The sequence below is a fragment of the Cicer arietinum genome, chromosome 8 (genome assembly GCF_000331145.2).
Source record: "Cicer arietinum cultivar CDC Frontier isolate Library 1 chromosome 8, Cicar.CDCFrontier_v2.0, whole genome shotgun sequence".
NCBI classification, from domain to species: domain Eukaryota; kingdom Viridiplantae; phylum Streptophyta; class Magnoliopsida; order Fabales; family Fabaceae; genus Cicer; species Cicer arietinum.
In genome coordinates, this window is record NC_021167.2 from 2,433,024 (window position 1) to 2,452,130 (window position 19,107).

The 19,107-nt window shown below is 28.2% G+C and overlaps 3 protein-coding genes across 8 annotated transcripts in view; 1 reads left to right on the plus strand and 2 right to left on the minus strand.

Moving 5' to 3' along the window:
* The window catches only part of LOC101502932 (WAT1-related protein At5g47470), a 4,432-nt gene extending 3,768 nt beyond the window's left edge, over positions 1-664 (minus strand). The window contains exons 1-2 of one of the 6 annotated variants that reach the window (XM_073364224.1): positions 540-664; positions 82-199 (exon numbers count right to left, since the gene is read on the minus strand). In XM_073364224.1, the coding sequence (XP_073220325.1) occupies positions 82-199; positions 540-576 (155 nt within the window). In that variant the 5' untranslated portion in view covers positions 577-664. Of the gene's footprint in view, positions 1-81 lie in introns of all 6 variants that reach the window. The other 5 variants (XM_073364225.1, XM_073364223.1, XM_073364226.1 and 2 more) reach the window with 5 other exon arrangements.
* Positions 665-2,024: 1,360 nt separating this feature from the next.
* On the minus strand, positions 2,025-3,593 carry LOC101503463 (metalloendoproteinase 1-MMP). Its single transcript, XM_004511633.4, has one exon. The coding sequence runs from the start codon at positions 3,263-3,265 to the stop codon at positions 2,186-2,188; it is 1,080 nt and encodes a 359-aa protein (XP_004511690.1). The 5' UTR covers positions 3,266-3,593; the 3' UTR covers positions 2,025-2,185.
* An 8,344-nt stretch (positions 3,594-11,937) lies between these two features.
* On the plus strand, positions 11,938-17,534 carry LOC101503805 (O-fucosyltransferase 29). The gene is made up of 9 exons (XM_012718964.3): positions 11,938-12,497; positions 12,650-12,740; positions 13,363-13,439; positions 14,017-14,105; positions 14,197-14,386; positions 14,544-14,725; positions 15,033-15,135; positions 15,395-15,723; positions 16,976-17,534. The coding sequence occupies exons 1-9, from the start codon at positions 12,237-12,239 to the stop codon at positions 17,217-17,219; spliced, it is 1,566 nt and encodes a 521-aa protein (XP_012574418.1). The 5' UTR covers positions 11,938-12,236; the 3' UTR covers positions 17,220-17,534.
* Positions 17,535-19,107: the final 1,573 nt, after the last annotated feature.

The window sequence follows — 19,107 nt, forward strand, 5'->3', positions numbered from 1 at the left end:
AAAATTCCCACCCCAATAGAAAATAGAGAAAAAAAATCCAAAATTCATAACAAAAAAAAAAAAAAAAAAAAGAAAGAGGACCTTTCAAAACAAAATGCAGCGGGGAAGAGAATAAGGAATGTAGCAATGGAAGTGAAAACAACAATGGTAAGAGGGCTAATGCCTAATGACATTGAATAACTCATTAGCTCAGCATTTCCTGCATAGATAAATTGAACTCCTATCAACCCTCCAATTAATGTCACATCTTCTACCAACCCCATTTTTTCTTGCTGGCTTCCAATCAAAAAATTAAACAAATTATATCAAAATTGGCTCTTGTTTCCTGTCACAAAAAAAGAGAAAAAAATGCTTTTTTTTTTTATCTCTCTTTTTGCATTTTCTTGTATAAACAATGCAACCTTTATATCAAAATACCATCAATTGTGAATTTAATTTCATAAAATGGAAGCTATGCTCCTGCATTTGCCTCTTATAGCTAATTTTTATTTTCATGTTGAAGCCCAGATAATCATCACGATGTCGGTGTCTCTACCAACCTCTATCTTTCTCTCTGAAAAAAGTTTTATTCTTCATTTTTGCTATATATAGCGTTGAAATTATTGTTTTACCTAAATCTAGATTTTTTATCTTAAATATAGAGAAGGTGTAATGACCATTGGGTAAGGATACTGTTGTTGCTTGTGAACTGTTAGCTTCTTATTAGACAATAGAGTCTCTTAGTTTACGATTTATGTGACATTTTGCTAAACCAATCATCATATTAATATTAAGGAGTACATGGAAATTCTAATATGCACTCAGATGATTTTAAAAAATATTTATAACTCTAACGATTACATACATATTTTAAAAAGTATATGTTAATATTCATTTTGATTTTTATAAATAATAACAATTTGATTAAAATAAAATAAAAAATATATATTGTATATTAAATAAACATAAATTATATTACATTTCTATATTTAAAAATAAGGAGCGTCACCCGCTGAAAATAGGTTTTAAATATTGGTTTATGTTAAACCATTTATAAAAGTGATGCAAAAAAATATTTTGCCAGAGTATATTGCATATTTTTTTCCTATATATTTTATTTGATAAATTATTATTGAGTAAATGCCACTCAATACGAAACAATTATTGAGTAATGTAACTCAATACCAAACAATTATCTCATTTTGTATCCTATTGATAAATTATTATCGAGTGATGCCACTCAATACGGAACAATTTTTTAAAGAAATATAAAAATAATAATTTGTCATTTTATTAAAGATCATCATCCTCATATTTTATGTAAAACATGGAAGAGTGAATGAAGAAATAACATTTTTACAGCGAATGTTCTCCTTATTTGTATTTTCTTTTATGTTACATCATTTCCCATTATTATCTCAAGGATTGATGCCAAAATGCCCATTGTGAATATGACGCAGCTTTGAACCACACTTCAGAGAACGAATCAATTTCATTTGTCCCCGTTCAACTTTGGAGAAAAGTATCCCGCGTGTGATATTTATACTATTTGATAGCTACATAACTAAATATATCTCAAGTACAAAGAGAGATACATTGGTTACTTCCTCCCACTATTTGTGATTTTAAAAAATAAATAGAAGAGCAATATGATCCTCGTCATAACATTGCAATTACATTTAATTTATATATTTTTTAATTTAAAAAAAAATAAAAAGTTACATCTTTTTATTTAAAAAAAAAAACTTAAAGACAATTTCAGAATTTTTATTATTTGTTTATGATTTTGGTTCTCCCATTTATAAATCTATATTTTGATCTTAGTTTTCAAAACATGTGATACTTTTTCAACCTATGTATCTTAAGGTTGAATTTTAATGACATATTGCAAATGAGAAATTTATTTGATCTATATTAGAATCTAATGCAAGTCACTCTCTAAGTGAATTTTCATAAACAATTCACTTTCATGTCAACAAGTTAATTGCATGTAATTAAGACTTAAAAATATTGACACATTAAAAAAATATCTATCTATTGTAAGATGTAAAAAAAAGAGCTATATCATAAAATATGAATCATTAGGGTTTAGCCCATGTGATTCAACTTTGCTTTCTATCCTTTAATGTTTGTTTTTCTTTTTACATAGATCAAAGAATAAAAATACATGTATGAAAGAGGAATAATGAAAAAAAAAAGTAAATATTCAAGAACCAAAAAATAATATCAACAAGACAAGAGGCAAAGAGAAAGTCCATTTAGAGAAACCAGTTTGGAATCCAAGGGCAACATTGGAAGCATCCTCAGACTGCAACAAAGAACTAAAAGTAAAGTTTGGGTTTGACCCATAGAGTGATTGAACACCTTCCACGTCATCAATTTTCAAGTCAACTTTCTTCCTTCTTGGGCTCAAATTTGGGTACATCACTGCTTCCTTTACAGATGAATGGCCCAGCCCAAGCACGTGACCTATCTCGTGCGTTGCCACTGATTCCAAATCAATGGCTACCCTCGAATCATCGTGATCAAAATCAACGGCCCAATTTTCAGCTGCATCTAAATGAAATCTTCCATTCTGTGGGGAGAAAGCATGCGCTAAAACCCCCAAAACACCATCGAACGGTTCTCCGTCACCGTGATCGCCGATATAAAACCCGATCTTAATGTCCGCCGATTCGTATCGCTCCGTTTCACGAAAACTCACCGGAATCACCGACGCCCATCGCGTAAACGAACGCTCGAAAACCGTTCGGATTTCCGTTAAGCTTATCGTGTCGATCATGTTGTAAGGTGAGAAACCATATGTAAGAGTCATCGGGGAACCGCGAAGCCACCGCGGTTTACCGTTAAAGTATGCGAAGTGACGCGTGACGTGTATTCTTTTCGTAGTGCTATCGGAAACGCCGCATCTCGGAGATACGATGGTTGATATGGTATCGGAATCGAGTTTTCCGGTGATCGGTAAACCGAGCTGTTTCTGATAAAGCAAGACGGCGGATTCAAAGTTTGAATCGAAGTTGTCCGTGAAATTCGGCGTGGTTTCCGGCGCGGAGAGGTAACCGAAACGGTTGAAAAACTTCTTGAGCTCCGCCATGCCGCTGACGTGGCTTCCTCTTTCTGCGTGTAAAAACTTTGAGAAATCGTGCCACGTGGCGTTGTGTTTTTCGGTGGTTGTTATTACGGTTACTGATTCTGGTATTATCCTCGCGGGAAAACATGGGCGCCAAAGAAAGAGGGCCACACACAAGAACCAAAAGTTTAAGTAATAACTGAATAACCGAAACATAACGATTAATTATGTTTTTTTCAGGGGAAACAATAAAGAGCTAGTAGCTCAATTATGAACCTTGATTAATGAAAGGAACTTTATGATATAATAAATGGTAGTATCATATTAAGTATAAGTTTGGAAATTGGAATCATATATATACATGCGTATGGGGATAGACTTTGGTATGATCGAAGGCAAGGGGAAGTTAATTAGGATGATATAAAGATAAGAAGATTCTGACCCTTTTGAAGGGAGATCCTGACTTTTGAAGTGTGATGGTGGGTAAACTAATGTATCTGTTTCTAATTAAACTATGTATTTTTTATTTTTATGTTTGGCCGTTTAATTTTTTTTGATCATGGGGTTGTTGTTAGTGTGGTGACCTATTTGTCAAATGGAAATTGCATAGAAAATAGGTTTTTAACTATGAAATTGTGAGATACGGTTAGTTCAAGTTTAGTTTGAGTTGAAAAATTGACTAATGTTTGTTGACCGAATTTGGTGGTGATAAAATGTTTTAAACTCGTCAAAACGCGACAAAGATTGGATATTGTTTTTTGGAGATAAATATGCTTTGTGTGACAAATAATGCCTTCTCCGCTTCATTATTTCCTCAATTAATTCAATTTTTTTTCTATGGTCTGAAGTAGTCGATTTAACTTTTTATTTATTTACCACTACAAATATTTGATTTTAGTATCAATTCACAATCATCTGAATTACAACTTGGTCGAATGAAATTGTCTATTGGATTTTCCATTTCGTAGTGCGTGTTTGAAATTCAAATATCCGTTTATGAATAAAAAAAAGTTCAAATATGGATGAAGCTTACAAGAAAGTGATGGAAGGATGACTTGTCAAAAAAAAAAAAAAAACATAATCAATTCAACGTTCACGCAGACACAAATGCATTTAGACATAGGACCGGACTGAAAATAAGGCACCAGAAACAAGAGTATTTAGATTTATATGTAAAACAAAGTTTTCACTTAATGGTCTAAAAAAATTACTTAATAAAAATGTCTTATATTTTATTATTTTAAAATTAAAATTTCTAAATTCTTATCTAAAATTAATATTTATGTCAATAAATGTTAAATAAAATGATTTTCTTATCAATGGAAAGAAAGAATATGATATGATGTCCATTTTATTAATTTTACGAATAATTTTATACTATAGACTTTAAAATATTTTATATTAAAATTCTTGGACTTTATGTATTTGATTGAACTATTTAAACAGTTTAAAATACCATACAGATACTTAACATTTTATTTTGCGTCATCTCTATCTTTTTATTTATTAGATCACCAACCTATCACATTCAATTTTTGTTTCCTCACTGAATGTATCAACGAGATGTATGAGTCTCTACGTAACATTATTCTAAGAAAGAGGGGGTTTATGTTCGTTACCTGTCCTCGTCATTCATTCACTCATTGGTTAATTTTTTATTCCTCAATATCTATCTCAATTAGTCAGTTTAGCCCACACGATACCCCATTTCTATCAAAAGCCCACTCAATACCCGTATACTAAGAGGAGATTCTTTTAATTTCTAAAAGGAAATAATAATTTACGGATATATTGAATTAAGATTTAAAAAAAATCAAAAAAAGATTACGTGATAACAAATCTCGTAAAAATAAAGATTTTTAAAGAACATGAATAATTTTGGTGGTATTTAATTAATATTATTAAATTATTTTAAGAGTGCAGTAGAATTTAGTGGTATTCGGTTAAGATTTTTGCGAATTATAAAATATTTTTTAATATTAAAAAATATATAGATTTTATATTATTATTTTGTAAAATGAATTTTGTGATATTTTTTATTTGAAAATAACTCATTCAACAATCATACTTATAAAATCTTGATACTCTCACTTTTCTTTTTCCACCGTATTTGGAACTACATTTGTATTTTCCTTACTTCTTGTTTTTGAAGTATATTTTTTGTAGATCTAGAACCATGCTTTAGACGGGGTGTGTGGCGAGTAGAATCAATAACTTAGGTTTTTTGAGTCAGCTATGGCTTAGTGATTTTTTGTACATTGAACTTTTAGCTTTTGTCCATTATTCTGCACATATTCATTATAACTTATGTGGGGAGGCAGATATCCCTTTATTCTGCACATGTTCATTATGGTTTGATTGTGTCATGGTTAAATCTTATGAAAGCTTACTTATTTTGAATACCTAAGAGAAAACTTTGTCTATTCGGCATATGGATCTTTTACCCTGCTTATAGTTTCACCAAGTCGTATTGGGCAAGACCGAGATGATTATAAAATCTTATGACATGTCACAACCCCTTAAGCTTTAGGTCTATAAGGGTAACATGCTTAAATTGAACACGACAAAATATTTTAGGGTTACGTGCATTCAATGCTAGAAGAGTGTTGAGTTTCATTAAGTAATTTCAACAAAGTTTATTTTCGTCGTAATAATAGAAATGACAATAACTTAGTATATTGTTTACATTGATTATGGGTCAAAGAAAAGTCAACCAAATTCAAAACAGGTATAAATGTTTAATAAGTGCGATTGTAGGAGTTCAAACAAGTTAATAAATAGATTTACAAGAGTAATCTTGTAAACGTCTTTTAAAATAAAATTTGGTTTTACGGTTAGAATTGGCTTAGAAAATGTTTTGGGTAAATTAATTTCAAAAGATATAACTTAGAAATGAAAAGTTGTTTGAATTGTAAATAACGATAAAATAAATGACATGAACTAAAATGTTTGAAAGGTAAATGACGAATAAGTAAATTATAGAAAATAAGAATTTCCAAGGTAAATTTGCAAATTGAAATTAAAAAACCACAGTGAACGATAGAACTATAATTTTTGACATAATGACAATACATAGTTTTTAATGAAGTATAAGGACATGTAATACATTATACATACTAAATTTTTTAAAAAGCTTTAATATGAGTAGGATTTTTGAAGTTTTGAGTATTAGAGCATTTTTCTTCAATAATAATTTATATAAATAGTTAAAATAAACTAAGTAACCATCATTATGTGACATACCACGATAATCAAAATTACTTCTCCATAAACTATATTCGTTTGACTTCTAATGTTTCTACTATTGTTGATATTTGTCGACTCCTTAACAGCAAGCCACATTCATAATAATTATTATTCTTTTTTTTTAATTAGACACAGGTTATAGACCCATGACACATTTCAATAATCATTTTTGTCAACCTTTACTTTATCAAAACCTTATCAAATGTCAAAATCTCCTCTGCTAGACTGACTCCACTATTGTGGATAGCTTTCTTTCGTACTCCAAATGTTGACCTTTCATTAACTTCTCTCATTTTTGGTTTATGACAAATACGTATTCATTCATTTATTTGACAAAATTTTAATTCCTGTCAATGACCCCTACTGTATTGCTAAGTTTGCCACCGATAGTTTAAATAGGATGTAGATAGAAGATGTCCCACTTTTTTTCTCTCCTTGTTTTTAACGGATACGACCCATTTGGGTCAAATTTGCAAATTGAAATTAAAAAACCACAGTGAACGATAGAACTATAATTTTTGACATAATGACAATACATAGTTTTTAATGAAGTATAAGGACATGTAATACATTATACATACTAAATTTTTTAAAAAGCTTTAATATGAGTAGGATTTTTGAAGTTTTGAGTATTAGAGCATTTTTCTTCAATAATAATTTATATAAATAGTTAAAATAAACTAAGTAACCATCATTATGTGACATACCACGATAATCAAAATTACTTCTCCATAAACTATATTCGTTTGACTTCTAATGTTTCTACTATTGTTGATATTTGTCGACTCCTTAACAGCAAGCCACATTCATAATAATTATTATTCTTTTTTTTTAATTAGACACAGGTTATAGACCCATGACACATTTCAATAATCATTTTTGTCAACCTTTACTTTATCAAAACCTTATCAAATGTCAAAATCTCCTCTGCTAGACTGACTCCACTATTGTGGATAGCTTTCTTTCGTACTCCAAATGTTGACCTTTCATTAACTTCTCTCATTTTTGGTTTATGACAAATACGTATTCATTCATTTATTTGACAAAATTTTAATTCCTGTCAATGACCCCTACTGTATTGCTAAGTTTGCCACCGATAGTTTAAATAGGATGTAGATAGAAGATGTCCCACTTTTTTTCTCTCCTTGTTTTTAACGGATACGACCCATTTGGGTCCAGTTCTCTTTTAATGTAGTTTGAGGTTATTACAAAAAAAAAAAAAAAAAAAAAAAAAAAAAAAAAAAAAAAAGTAACACAAGGCTTGATTTAGCGTGATTGTGCAAAGAAACCTCTGTTTAATTTTAGTATCAAATGTTTCTTAAGTTAAATTTCATATATCAGGTTTGAATATAAGACTTTACATTTGTATATAGATTTTTATTTATTTATTTATTATTTCATCTAAATTTAAAAATGAATTTATAGTTTATAACTTATAAATATAAATTCTATTTGTTAACGGTCATTTATAAGTTTATAATTTATAGTGTTTTTTGATAAGTTAATTTAAATAACTTATGACTTTATAGTTTATCATTTTATCTTTTAATTTTATTCTTATTGTTGTAACTAAAATTTACTTTTATTCTTTATAATTTATTTATTATAATTTAAAATAATTAATATTTAAAGTAAATTATTTATTAATTCATTTTAATTTAAAATAAATAAATAAAAAATATATCAGATTGAAAAATTTTAAATTAATATTTTTTAAATATTTTAAACATCAATTGATATTTTTAGTTAAAAACATCATTTTACATTTTAAAACTAATTGAATCACTAATTTTATAAAACATTCAATTTGTTGAATATTTATTAGCTTTAAACTACAAGTTATAAGCTATAGAGCGATCATTGTCATTTCACACTTATTACTGTTTTGTTTTTGTTCTGGTTTTGAGCAGTTGTTCATCAATTAGTAACTTTTGAAAAAAAAGAATCAATTAATATTTCAGTGAGCCTTTTTTATTATGATAGTGAAACAATTTAATTCAAAGACAAGCAGAGTGATACAGATACAACCAAGTTAAGATAATCTGCGTTGGAAGAAATTAAAACTAACACTAAAAGCTAAGTAGACTAATTGTGCCACTCTCTAGTAAAAAATAAAATAAAGTCAAGTATGCTGCTTCATATTTTGTTTAAATTAAAAATACATTCGTTAAGTATTAACTCAACTGACAAATGTCAATATTATTAAATTTGATATCTTATATCGAGTTTGAACAAATACCTGTGAAATATTATAATCACGTATTAAATTTTTATTCTACTTCTTAGTTGTTTAAAATTGAAATACTACAAAAATTTAAAATCTAAATTTGACATATTATTTAATATATTATACCATTATTCTTTAAGTTTGATGTGGTATTTTTAAAAATATATTATAATTTGTTAGTTTATTTAAAAATTTATAAATATTTTTAACATGTAAGTTGTTCAATATTATTCATTTACATGATATAAAATATGTATGTAATATAACACAATAAACAAATGGATAGACGGATATGTCAATGTATATCTTTGGGCTAGTAAAAGATAAATATAATTGGATTAAAAATTTAAATTTACTTCCAAATTGTTACTTCTAAACACAAAGTAATTATTTTATATTAATGTTTTGTTGGTTAGTTTCTTAAAAACTGATTTTACCGAAATATAAATTAAACAAATCTTTAATTATGAAATAACTAGTAATTTAAACAAGAAAATACTATCTATATGATCTCATAAACAAAATCACATAAATTAAAAAAAATTGTTAATTGCATTGTTTTTCGACAACGTATATTGTTTTGTCATGTTTATTCTTGAAGAAGAAAAATTAATTAATGTTAATATTCTAATATTTATTGTTGGTTGTATAAAAATATTTAAGTTAATAAACAAATATACTAATAAATAAATAATTAATGTAGTTAAAAATTCTAAAATAATATTATAAAAATAGACAAATTAATCTATAAAAGAAAATTATATTTAGTGATAAAAGTAGTAGCAGCAATTCTTTATAGGAATAAATAGTAACTTAAATTATTAAATACTTTAGATTTAACACTAAATTCTTGAATTATGTTATTTTCTTATATTTATTATTGTCTTTAATATATCAAAATTATACAATTTCATAAATGCATCTTTTAGTCAATTTTGGTTCTCAATTTGTTTTTTAATAGTTAATTTAGTTAACAAATAAAAATATGTAAGTTAATAAAAAAATATACTAATAAAAAAATAATTAATGTAGTTAAAAATTCTAAAATAATATTATAAAAATAGACAAATTAATCTATAAAATAATATTATATTTAGTGATAAAAGTAGTAGCAGCAATGCGTTTTAGGAATAAATAGTAACTTAAATTATTAAATACTTTAGATTTAACACTAAATTCTTGAATTATATTATTTTCTTATATTTATTATTGTCTTTAACATATCAAAATTATACAATTTCATAAAATGTATCTTTTAGTCATTGGTTCAATGTAACTACTACAAAGACATACTACTTAAGGAATGATTATGAAGTTTTGATATATTTAAAAACTATTATAATACTATGCATATATATTTAGAGATTAAAAGGAGTGGTCAATAATCAATCTAAATAAAAGTGAATTATAAATGACAGGGCGATTTTCTCCACTATAGCATGCATCTAATTCGTTTCACAAAAAAATTGTGCTTTCTTCGTTTCACAAATATTTATATTTTCTATAATACTCTCTTATTAAATAGATTTCTCTCTATTTTTCACCTTTTTTATTTTTTTAATTACTAAAGTTTTTTGTCTATAAATATATATGTTTTAGAATTTATAATATTTATGTTGTATCAATAAAATTTTATACGCTTAAAATATTAGTAATTAAGTTTTTATTTTATTTTGAAAAATATAGAGAACAATATCCCCACCTATCAAATAAATTTGAACCCCATCCACACAACAACCACATAATGTGGATTGTGGAGTGGTATATCCTTTTCACATTTGGCATAATAATGACAGTATTAAAGTTAATTGCTGCACATAACACAAGCCAAAACATATTTAATGAAATAGTTACATCACATAATTTGCTTTCCCTTTTTCTTTCTACTCATCACTGCATCACATCCTATTACCAATCAAAATCTACTACCACATCACCAGGTATAGACTATAGTTCCACTGTAATGCTATTTTTCTTTTATTTTAAATTTATATCCTCAATAATAATTACACAAGTACTATATGAGTATACATATACAGTAGGAAGCAAGCACACCCTAGAAGTCGGCTACACATGTAAATTATGTTTCCCTATAAAACGGTTGTCCTATTCCTAGGGTGACATTTCTGGTTTTTTTTCATGATCCAATTTCATCCTTGAAAACCTACAATTATTATTCTATAGTATTTAGTATATAATATAACTAATCCCTACATCTTTAGCTTTTAGCTTTGTTCTCGATTTTTAATATAATTTTAACTATTTATTTTTGTTATTATTTTTTAATAATAATTATATATATAATTTATAAAATATTATTATACTTTATATTAATCTTAATAAAAAAATTATCAATAATTAAAATAAATAATTTGTTAAAATAAATCATGTCTTACTCTTAATTTTTTTTAATAGAGTATAAAAATTTTAAACGATGGAGGAATAGTATTCTTTAACAGAGTCAGTACTTTATTCCAGTTTACGGCAATTATTCTCGGCACCTCTGAACCGTGAGAAGAAATATAAAAGAATAAATAAAGTTGCATGTAATATATCCCTCCATCCACTTCTACATTCTTCCCATTCCCATCAAGTTGTTCCATTCTTTGGATTCTATTTTCAGCTCTCAAGTACTACTCCATATAATATAAATAATAAAAAAGTTTGTTTTTTGTGGTTTTGAATATAAACGCTAGTTAACTAACTATAGCATGTTATGCTATCATTTAAATAATACCCTTTCATTCATTTATATTTATTTTTTAATATTTTTTTCTTCATATAACACATTTCCGTAAAAAGTAATTTAGAGAAAATAATTGATATTTTTATTATTTTGACTATATTAAATGAGATTTATTATTTTTCTAAATGGTGTAAGATATTTTTTTTGGATCTATATATAAGGTTGAAGAGAGTACACATTAATTTATATTTGTTTCTTTCATCACTCAATCTTAGATCAGATCCAATATTCTCATTCAATGTTAGTAACAATAATGTGGTAATAGTATAACTAATAATTAATTTTTATTAACACTGGTCCATTATATATAATAATTTGTTTGATTTTAAATATAAGAAAATGTTACAAATTTAAAAGTGTATTTATTATATAAATGTTTTTCATAACTTTTATTTTTACTAAAAATACAATTAATATTCATATTAGTAGAATGTGAAAAAATTTAATGTTAAAATTAATTTTTTTTTAAAATTCAAAATCCAACATTTAATAAACCTCTTAATCTTCAACTCTTTGTATTTATTTATTTATTTTTTCTTATATAGAATGAGAGGAAACGGTGATTTATATATATATATTTTTTTTCTTTGTAAAAAACACAATAATAATAATAATATAAATAAATGAATAAAAACACAAAAAATAAAATTTCCCTTTGTAGAAAGGACAATTGTTTGTTGTATTGTGTTGCTGCTTCCTCTTCAATACTCAAATCAAATCAAAGAAACACTACTGTTTCTTCTTCACTCCTCATCCTCAACAGAACAATTCCAATTCCAATTCCAATTCAAATCCACAGTGATTAGGGTTCTTCCTTTTCCACATTTACTAACTACTAATCACTTCCTTTACTAACTATTACTTCCTTTCACTTACATTACTAAAAACAAAACGATGAGGATTTTAGGTTTGTGTATATGATCCTAACTCCCTAACCTAACTCCGAACCTGTAATTTATTGAACAAAAATGGGTGTGAGTGTAGGTAAGGCTTGGAGGTTAGGAATGTTATCGACGAACCTAGCTTTGTTACCAAAAAACAAAAGAAAACAACAACAACAACATGTTTGTTCTTCACAGCAGAGGAAATCCATGACGATTTCTTGGTCACTCATTTGTGGTTTGATGCTTTTTATTTTAGGTTTAATTTCCCTTCTCACAGGTCACATGCTTTCTGATCTCGAATGGTACTCACATCGATTGGTTCACCCTACTTTCTACACTAGATTGGTATTCATATTTTTCTTTTTACGTAGTTTAACTTAATTTTGTGTTCAATGCTAATCATAAATGCTTGATTTTGATTGGTTCTTTAGAATGTTGCTAATTAATTAATGATTTACAAAATGTTTTTAATGAATGTTTTTTTTTTTTTTTTGTAGGATGGACATTATCGTGCGCCAATTGATATTTGGGAATCAAAATTTTCTAAATATTACTATGGATGCAGTGATAGGGGACGCAATTATGCTCGTGAGTTTTTTCCTTTTTTTTTTTTTTTTTTGATTATGTAGATGAAATGATAAATAAACTCTAACCAACTGCGAGGTCCGAGTTTGAATTCAGTACACATGTCCAACCTAAGAATTTTGGCATTTGTCAGTTGAGCTAGACCTTGCGGATTTCTTCCTTAAATAGCATCCAAATGTATCAATTTATTTTGTGAATTTTAATTACTATTATGTGTATTTTTCACTATTAATTTGTTGAATTGATTGTATCTTCTTAGTTTTTGAAATGAATTTTAGGTATGTGTGCCATTGTACTTCTTACCATTCATATATAATTCTACCACATTACTTCTAATTCTAAAAATGTATGTGTTCAGTGCTGGTGAAGTGAAATTAGTATTGTCCTTGAAAGTCCTTTTTTTGTGCTAAGTTCTGTTTGTGTGCAGTGAAGATGCAATGAAAATTTGGGTTATAACATTTTATTTGTGGGGTGTTGTATTAGTGAACTTGTTAATCCTTTGACGAGCTCCTTTTTATATTTTGATTTGTTTGTTAGCAGATTATAGCCTTAAGATTGTGTTGAGTAATATACTAACTTTTCTATTTTTTACTTTTTCTCTTATTTTTGCAACTGGATAATATAGCTGCTGTGCGTGAGCAGATGTCAAATGGCTACTTGCTTATTGCAGCTAGTGGAGGATTGAACCAACAAAGAACTGGGGTAAGTAGTACATGAGGTTCTTGAAATGCGTTGCCATGAAATGATAAATTTGTTTAGAATCTGTCATCTTTGTGGCTCATCTCGTGTACAGATTAATAGAAGAAGATAAGAGTTTTATACAATTTTGTTTTATCTAGTTGGCTCTGATTCTGTTGTTTTCTGCGAATATGGGGATTTTGCTTAGGTTCTCTTGCCTAGTCATGTAGATAATTGAAGTTCTTTTAAATAGTACTCCCTCCGTCTCACATTGAGTGTCACTTTAGCCAAAAACATTTATCTCAAAATGAATGTCATTCACAATTTTTAATACAACTTTAATTATTATTTTTTCCTATACTACCCTTCAATGTTTGCTATTTACATAACTTCCAAAACATTTTTATAGTTCGCATTGATAATGGTGAAAAACCCCACCGATAATTAAGATGGGTAATTTGGTAATATGACTTTTCTTTTTCTTCTAATTATATCATTTCTTAATATATGTGTAAAAACCTTAAACGGCATTCATTGTTAGATAGAGAGATTAATGAGTAAGTTCTTTCCGTGGAAATGACAATTATGATTCTTCATCCAGATAACAGATGCTGTAGTTGTTGCACGAATTCTTAATGCCACGTTAGTTGTACCTGAGTTGGATCACCATTCTTATTGGAAGGATCACAGGTAATCTGCAGATTCTATTATGCATTCCATATAAGAATCAAGTTCATTGGCTCATTTATTGAGGACACTTTTGTTTGAAATTTGAATACAGCGACTTTATCAATATTTTCGATGTTGATCGGTTCATATCTTATCTCGCAAAAGATGTTACTATTGTCAAAAGAGTTCCTGATAAGATGATGAGGTCAATGGAAAAACCCCCATATACAATGCGCGTCCCAAGGAAATCAGACCCCGATTATTATCTTGATCAAGTTTTGCCAATACTTTTGAGACGACAGGTGTGGCCACTTGCTTGAATTTTTTTATTGGATGTTTTTATTCATTAAATAACTGTCTTGAAGAAACATAAGTAATCTGTTTTTGTCAATATGCAGTGTTTTGTGAATTTGGCTGTGGTAAGGTAATTGAGTGACTAACATTTAGGAGATGTTGCAGGTTGTACAATTGACGAAGTTTGACTTCAGACTTGCAAATCACCTTGACGACGAACTACAAAAACTACGATGCCGTGTTAATTTCCATGCTTTGAGATTTACCAAACCTATACAAGAACTTGGTCAAAAACTTGTAACGAGAATGCAAAAGATGGCACACCGTTTCATAGCAGTCCATTTGAGGTTTGTATGATGTTTTGCTTTTCTTCACAACTTCGTTACAATGTTTTGAAATTGAAAGTCATTTAATTGTGTGAACAAATGCAAAATATTTTGGAGTATTTGTTTTCTTATACTTTGGGTTTGTGATGCTAATGAAGGGGACCTCTAATTTAACTTTCTCATGCAACTCAATAATAATCAATACGCTAATAACAACTTCTTATTTCATTCCAAAGTTCAAAATGGAGTTGATGGCATAAGAGTTTGGGATGGGGGGGATCAATAGTAATTGCCACTAATAACCTCACTCATGATTGATTTGTTGCAGGTTTGAACCAGATATGCTAGCTTTTTCAGGTTGTTATTTTGGCGGGGGAGAGAAAGAAAGACATGAGCTTGGTGAAATCAGAAAAAGGTGGACAACATTACCTGTAAGACTACAATCTATTGACTTCTAATGATATAATTGCAACCATTCAACTAGCAAGAGTGTGGCATTTTTGTCCTTCCTTAACAGTGCTGACTTTCTGAATGTGTTGAAAGTTGAAACCTACACTATTTCTTGAGACATAACTTGATATGCTTTCTAAGTACAAATTATTTTACTATGTAATACTACTTAAATTTGAAGCTAATTAATTATCTTATGTTGACATGAAATGAATGAGTAGTTGCCTTGTGATAAAACAGGATTTGAGCCCAGATGGAGAACGGAAGCGAGGGAAATGTCCTCTTACTCCTCATGAAGTGGGTTTGATGTTGCGTGCACTTGGTTTTACAAATGACACATACCTCTATGTTGCATCGGGAGAAATATATGGAGGGGACGAGACTATGCAGCCTCTCAAAGATCTTTTCCCTAACATCTATACAAAGGAGATGCTTGCTGATGAAGAGCTGAAACCTTTCCTTCCATTCTCATCTCGCCTTGCTGCTGTAGACTACATTGTTTGTGATGAAAGCGATGTATTTGTCACTAACAACAATGGCAACATGGCCAAGATTCTAGCTGGTCGAAGGTAAGAATATACAAAGGATTATCCACATATAGTAATGGAATAGCTAGAATCACAGTGATGATTATTCTGTTATGAAATATGGCTGCTATATTGCATTATTTACTCTTGAATTATATTAAGAATAGGTGGGAAGCTTTTTTGTCGTTTTGCTTGACTTTAGGAAAACTTGTTTAAATTTACTACTTATTTATTCACTGACAGTCTTATGTAAAAAAAATAAATTAATTATAAGATCAAAGTTGTTGAAAGATAGAGAGTATAGGATACAAAATTTTGTTGAGCGTTAAACAATTTTTCAAGTAACATGTTCAAATGAGGTATGATCCTATTCCTTCCGCACATTTTTCTTCTATTGATTATTTACGCACCTTCTAAGATGGTAGCTCTCACAACTTGAACAATTTTAGGGAGCGGTTGGTTTTGTACCAGGGACAACAATTCCATATTTTGTATATTGTTTGGAGTTAGCGAAGTCCAGTTATAGGGCATATTTTGAAAAGTTCCTAGGAAAGTTGAGGTTGTACACTTGTATTATTAGTATAATATATGCAGTTCCCACTTCCCAGACCATAACTTTTGTTAGTTAAGTTTGTACATTTTAGCTTTAGTCCACAACGCCCTCTGCTAGATAGTAATGACCATTCTCCAAAAGTAAGTGGTTTAGACCGTAAGCACCTTCACTTACTCGCTTAATAAAAATAGCAAAACCCTGTTCAGAAATCAAATCTGATATGGTTGTGGATAGTAGTAGAGCAGGTCAGATAGCATTCAATTCAAATCTTGCATGGCATCAAAGCAACTACTTTGCTAATATTTAAATTATAGAATTTAATCTAGTCCTAATTAACTTACTAATCTTAAGTCAAAATTTGTTTTCCCAATAGTCAATAGTTGAGAATATATAAATTTCCTTATTTACATTTCCTTTTCAACTTTGTCATTTATAAAATAGAATTCTGAGTTGATTTGAGTTTTCTTTGGCTAAAGCAAAAAATTGTCCTGTGAACAGTATAACTTGTTACAGGGGGTTTCTGCAAAGCTTGTGTATGTATTGGCTCCTTTTGATAAACAGAAAAAATTCCAAACTTGATGCAAAAGTATACGAAATATCAGGGTCTTTTAAGTTGTCATGTACATGTGCTTCTGTGGGTCATAATTACTTTTACTGTCTACATTTTTTTCATCAATCTTTTAATCTTGGTTAAAAAGCTTCCTGTTAAACATTTCTTTTTATTTTTTATTTTTATAATAGGAGATATATGGGTCACAAAAGAACAATTAGACCAAATTCAAAGAAGCTTAGCACACTTTTCGAGGGAAGGAATCAAATGGATTGGAATACCTTCTCCAGAAAGGTTAAGCATTGCCAAAGAGGATTCATGGGAGAGCCAGATGAGATGCGACCTGGACGAGGTGACTTTCACGAATTTCCCAGCTCTTGTGTGTGCGAGAGACCACATGCGGACGAAGAACTCGGTACAAAGATTGATACCTAACTGGCTGACTGAAAAAGCTGAATCAACGTTGAACGTGAGTAGAAGGACAATCACATGATAAAGTTAGAAACTTTGGACCAGGTAGGTTATTGTGTGGGGAAAAAATGTTAATATTCCTCACGTGCCTTTTTTTGTCAGCAGAAAATCAATTGATAAATGAAATGCAACAACAATGCCACCATTTTCACACTCCATTTGTAATTGTAAATCATCAGGAGGGTTTAGGATAGATGGGTGGCTCAGTTTAGGACTTAGAGAGACATCAACGCTTTGCCAAATGTTAATAGATAAATATAAATATATGGTTTGTGTAAATTGCATTCAAGTTTATAGCTGCAGGTTGTGATAGGGTACAAGATCTTCTCCCAAATGAAAAATTTGAATGACTTAAATTTATGGCATAAATGATTGGTAATTGAATCTTAAAGTTCCAGATTCTTCACCAGGTACTGAATTTAAAAGTTCATCTGAAAACTCTGATCTTAATAATATATTGAATCTAAGAATGGAATTGATTAGATTACATGTATTTTATTTTCAATTCAAATATTGACTAAATCTAAAAAATAAGTGAACGTAAGATCATCTCCAACAGATGGTTCTTGGATACAAGTTGGGTTTTACTATTGTGTAAGTAAAATAAGTTGTTAGTCTCAAAAAAATTATATTATTTTGGTTTTAGTTTTTAAGTTTTTTTTTATCAACTTTTAATCTCTAAAAAGTTTGTTTTTATTTTTATATCAATTATTATGTATATTTTGAATTTTTAATGATTTTTTGCAATAATATTTGGGACATCTTAAGAAATTTCTTTACCAAAATTTAGAATTTTTATGAAATGGTTAATTAAATATGAATTTTTAAACACAAAGAACTTAAAAATTTATATTTAATTCATCATTTATTAAATAAGTTTAAGTCGTTAAATATAAACATTACTATAAAAAATCATTAAAAAATTCAAATGATACACAATAATTGTTTCAAACCAATAACAAAAAATGAAAAGGAAAACTTTGAAGAGACTAAAAGTTGATGAATTTTTTTATAAGGACTAAAAGTAAAATAATGATAGTTATCGAGATTAAAAACTTATTTAACCTTTAAAAATTAATAAGAACATAAGTTGGATTCTACTCTCGGAGTAAAAATTGGAAAATATTCTTTAATTTACGTAACATTTTAGGGCCCACAAAATGAGAGTTGAAAAGAAAATTATCATTCATAAGAACTTGAATTCAAATTATAATAGAAATAATAATTAATTAGACTTTATTGCAATTAAATTTTAGATTATTAAAATCCCACTTCTATGAAAATCAAATTTTAGATGATTAAAATCCAACTTCTATGAAAATCAAATGATTAATAAGAAAAATATTACTAACTTCATCTCTCTCTACATAAGACTTTCTTGAAATTTTTCTTTATTCTTTTTTATAAGACTCTCTTTAAATTTTCTACCACCAAAACTAATTATTCTCTTTCTTCAAAAATAAATTTATAAAACTAATATTAATTTTTAATAAATTTAATATAACTATCTATTTTCCCGATTCCCATTATTTTTCTTAAGCACTTATGTACAGCAAGAAAGGTACTAACATGAAAATGCACCCACATTAAAACTCTAGAAAAGAGTTTCTTAGAGTTTGATTTAGTTTAAAAAATTACTTTTCGATTTTTAAAAATAAAAAAAAAATTTGAAAGACCTCTTTTCAAAAACTGTTTTTGTAAAAAATAAGATATAAATAAATAATTAATATATCTAAATACAATATAATTTATGCTACACGTCAAATCACATTAATAATTAAAAAATTTGAAATATATATCAATTATGCGAGTTGAAAAAAATAAAAACAAACAAAAAAATATAGTTAAGTTT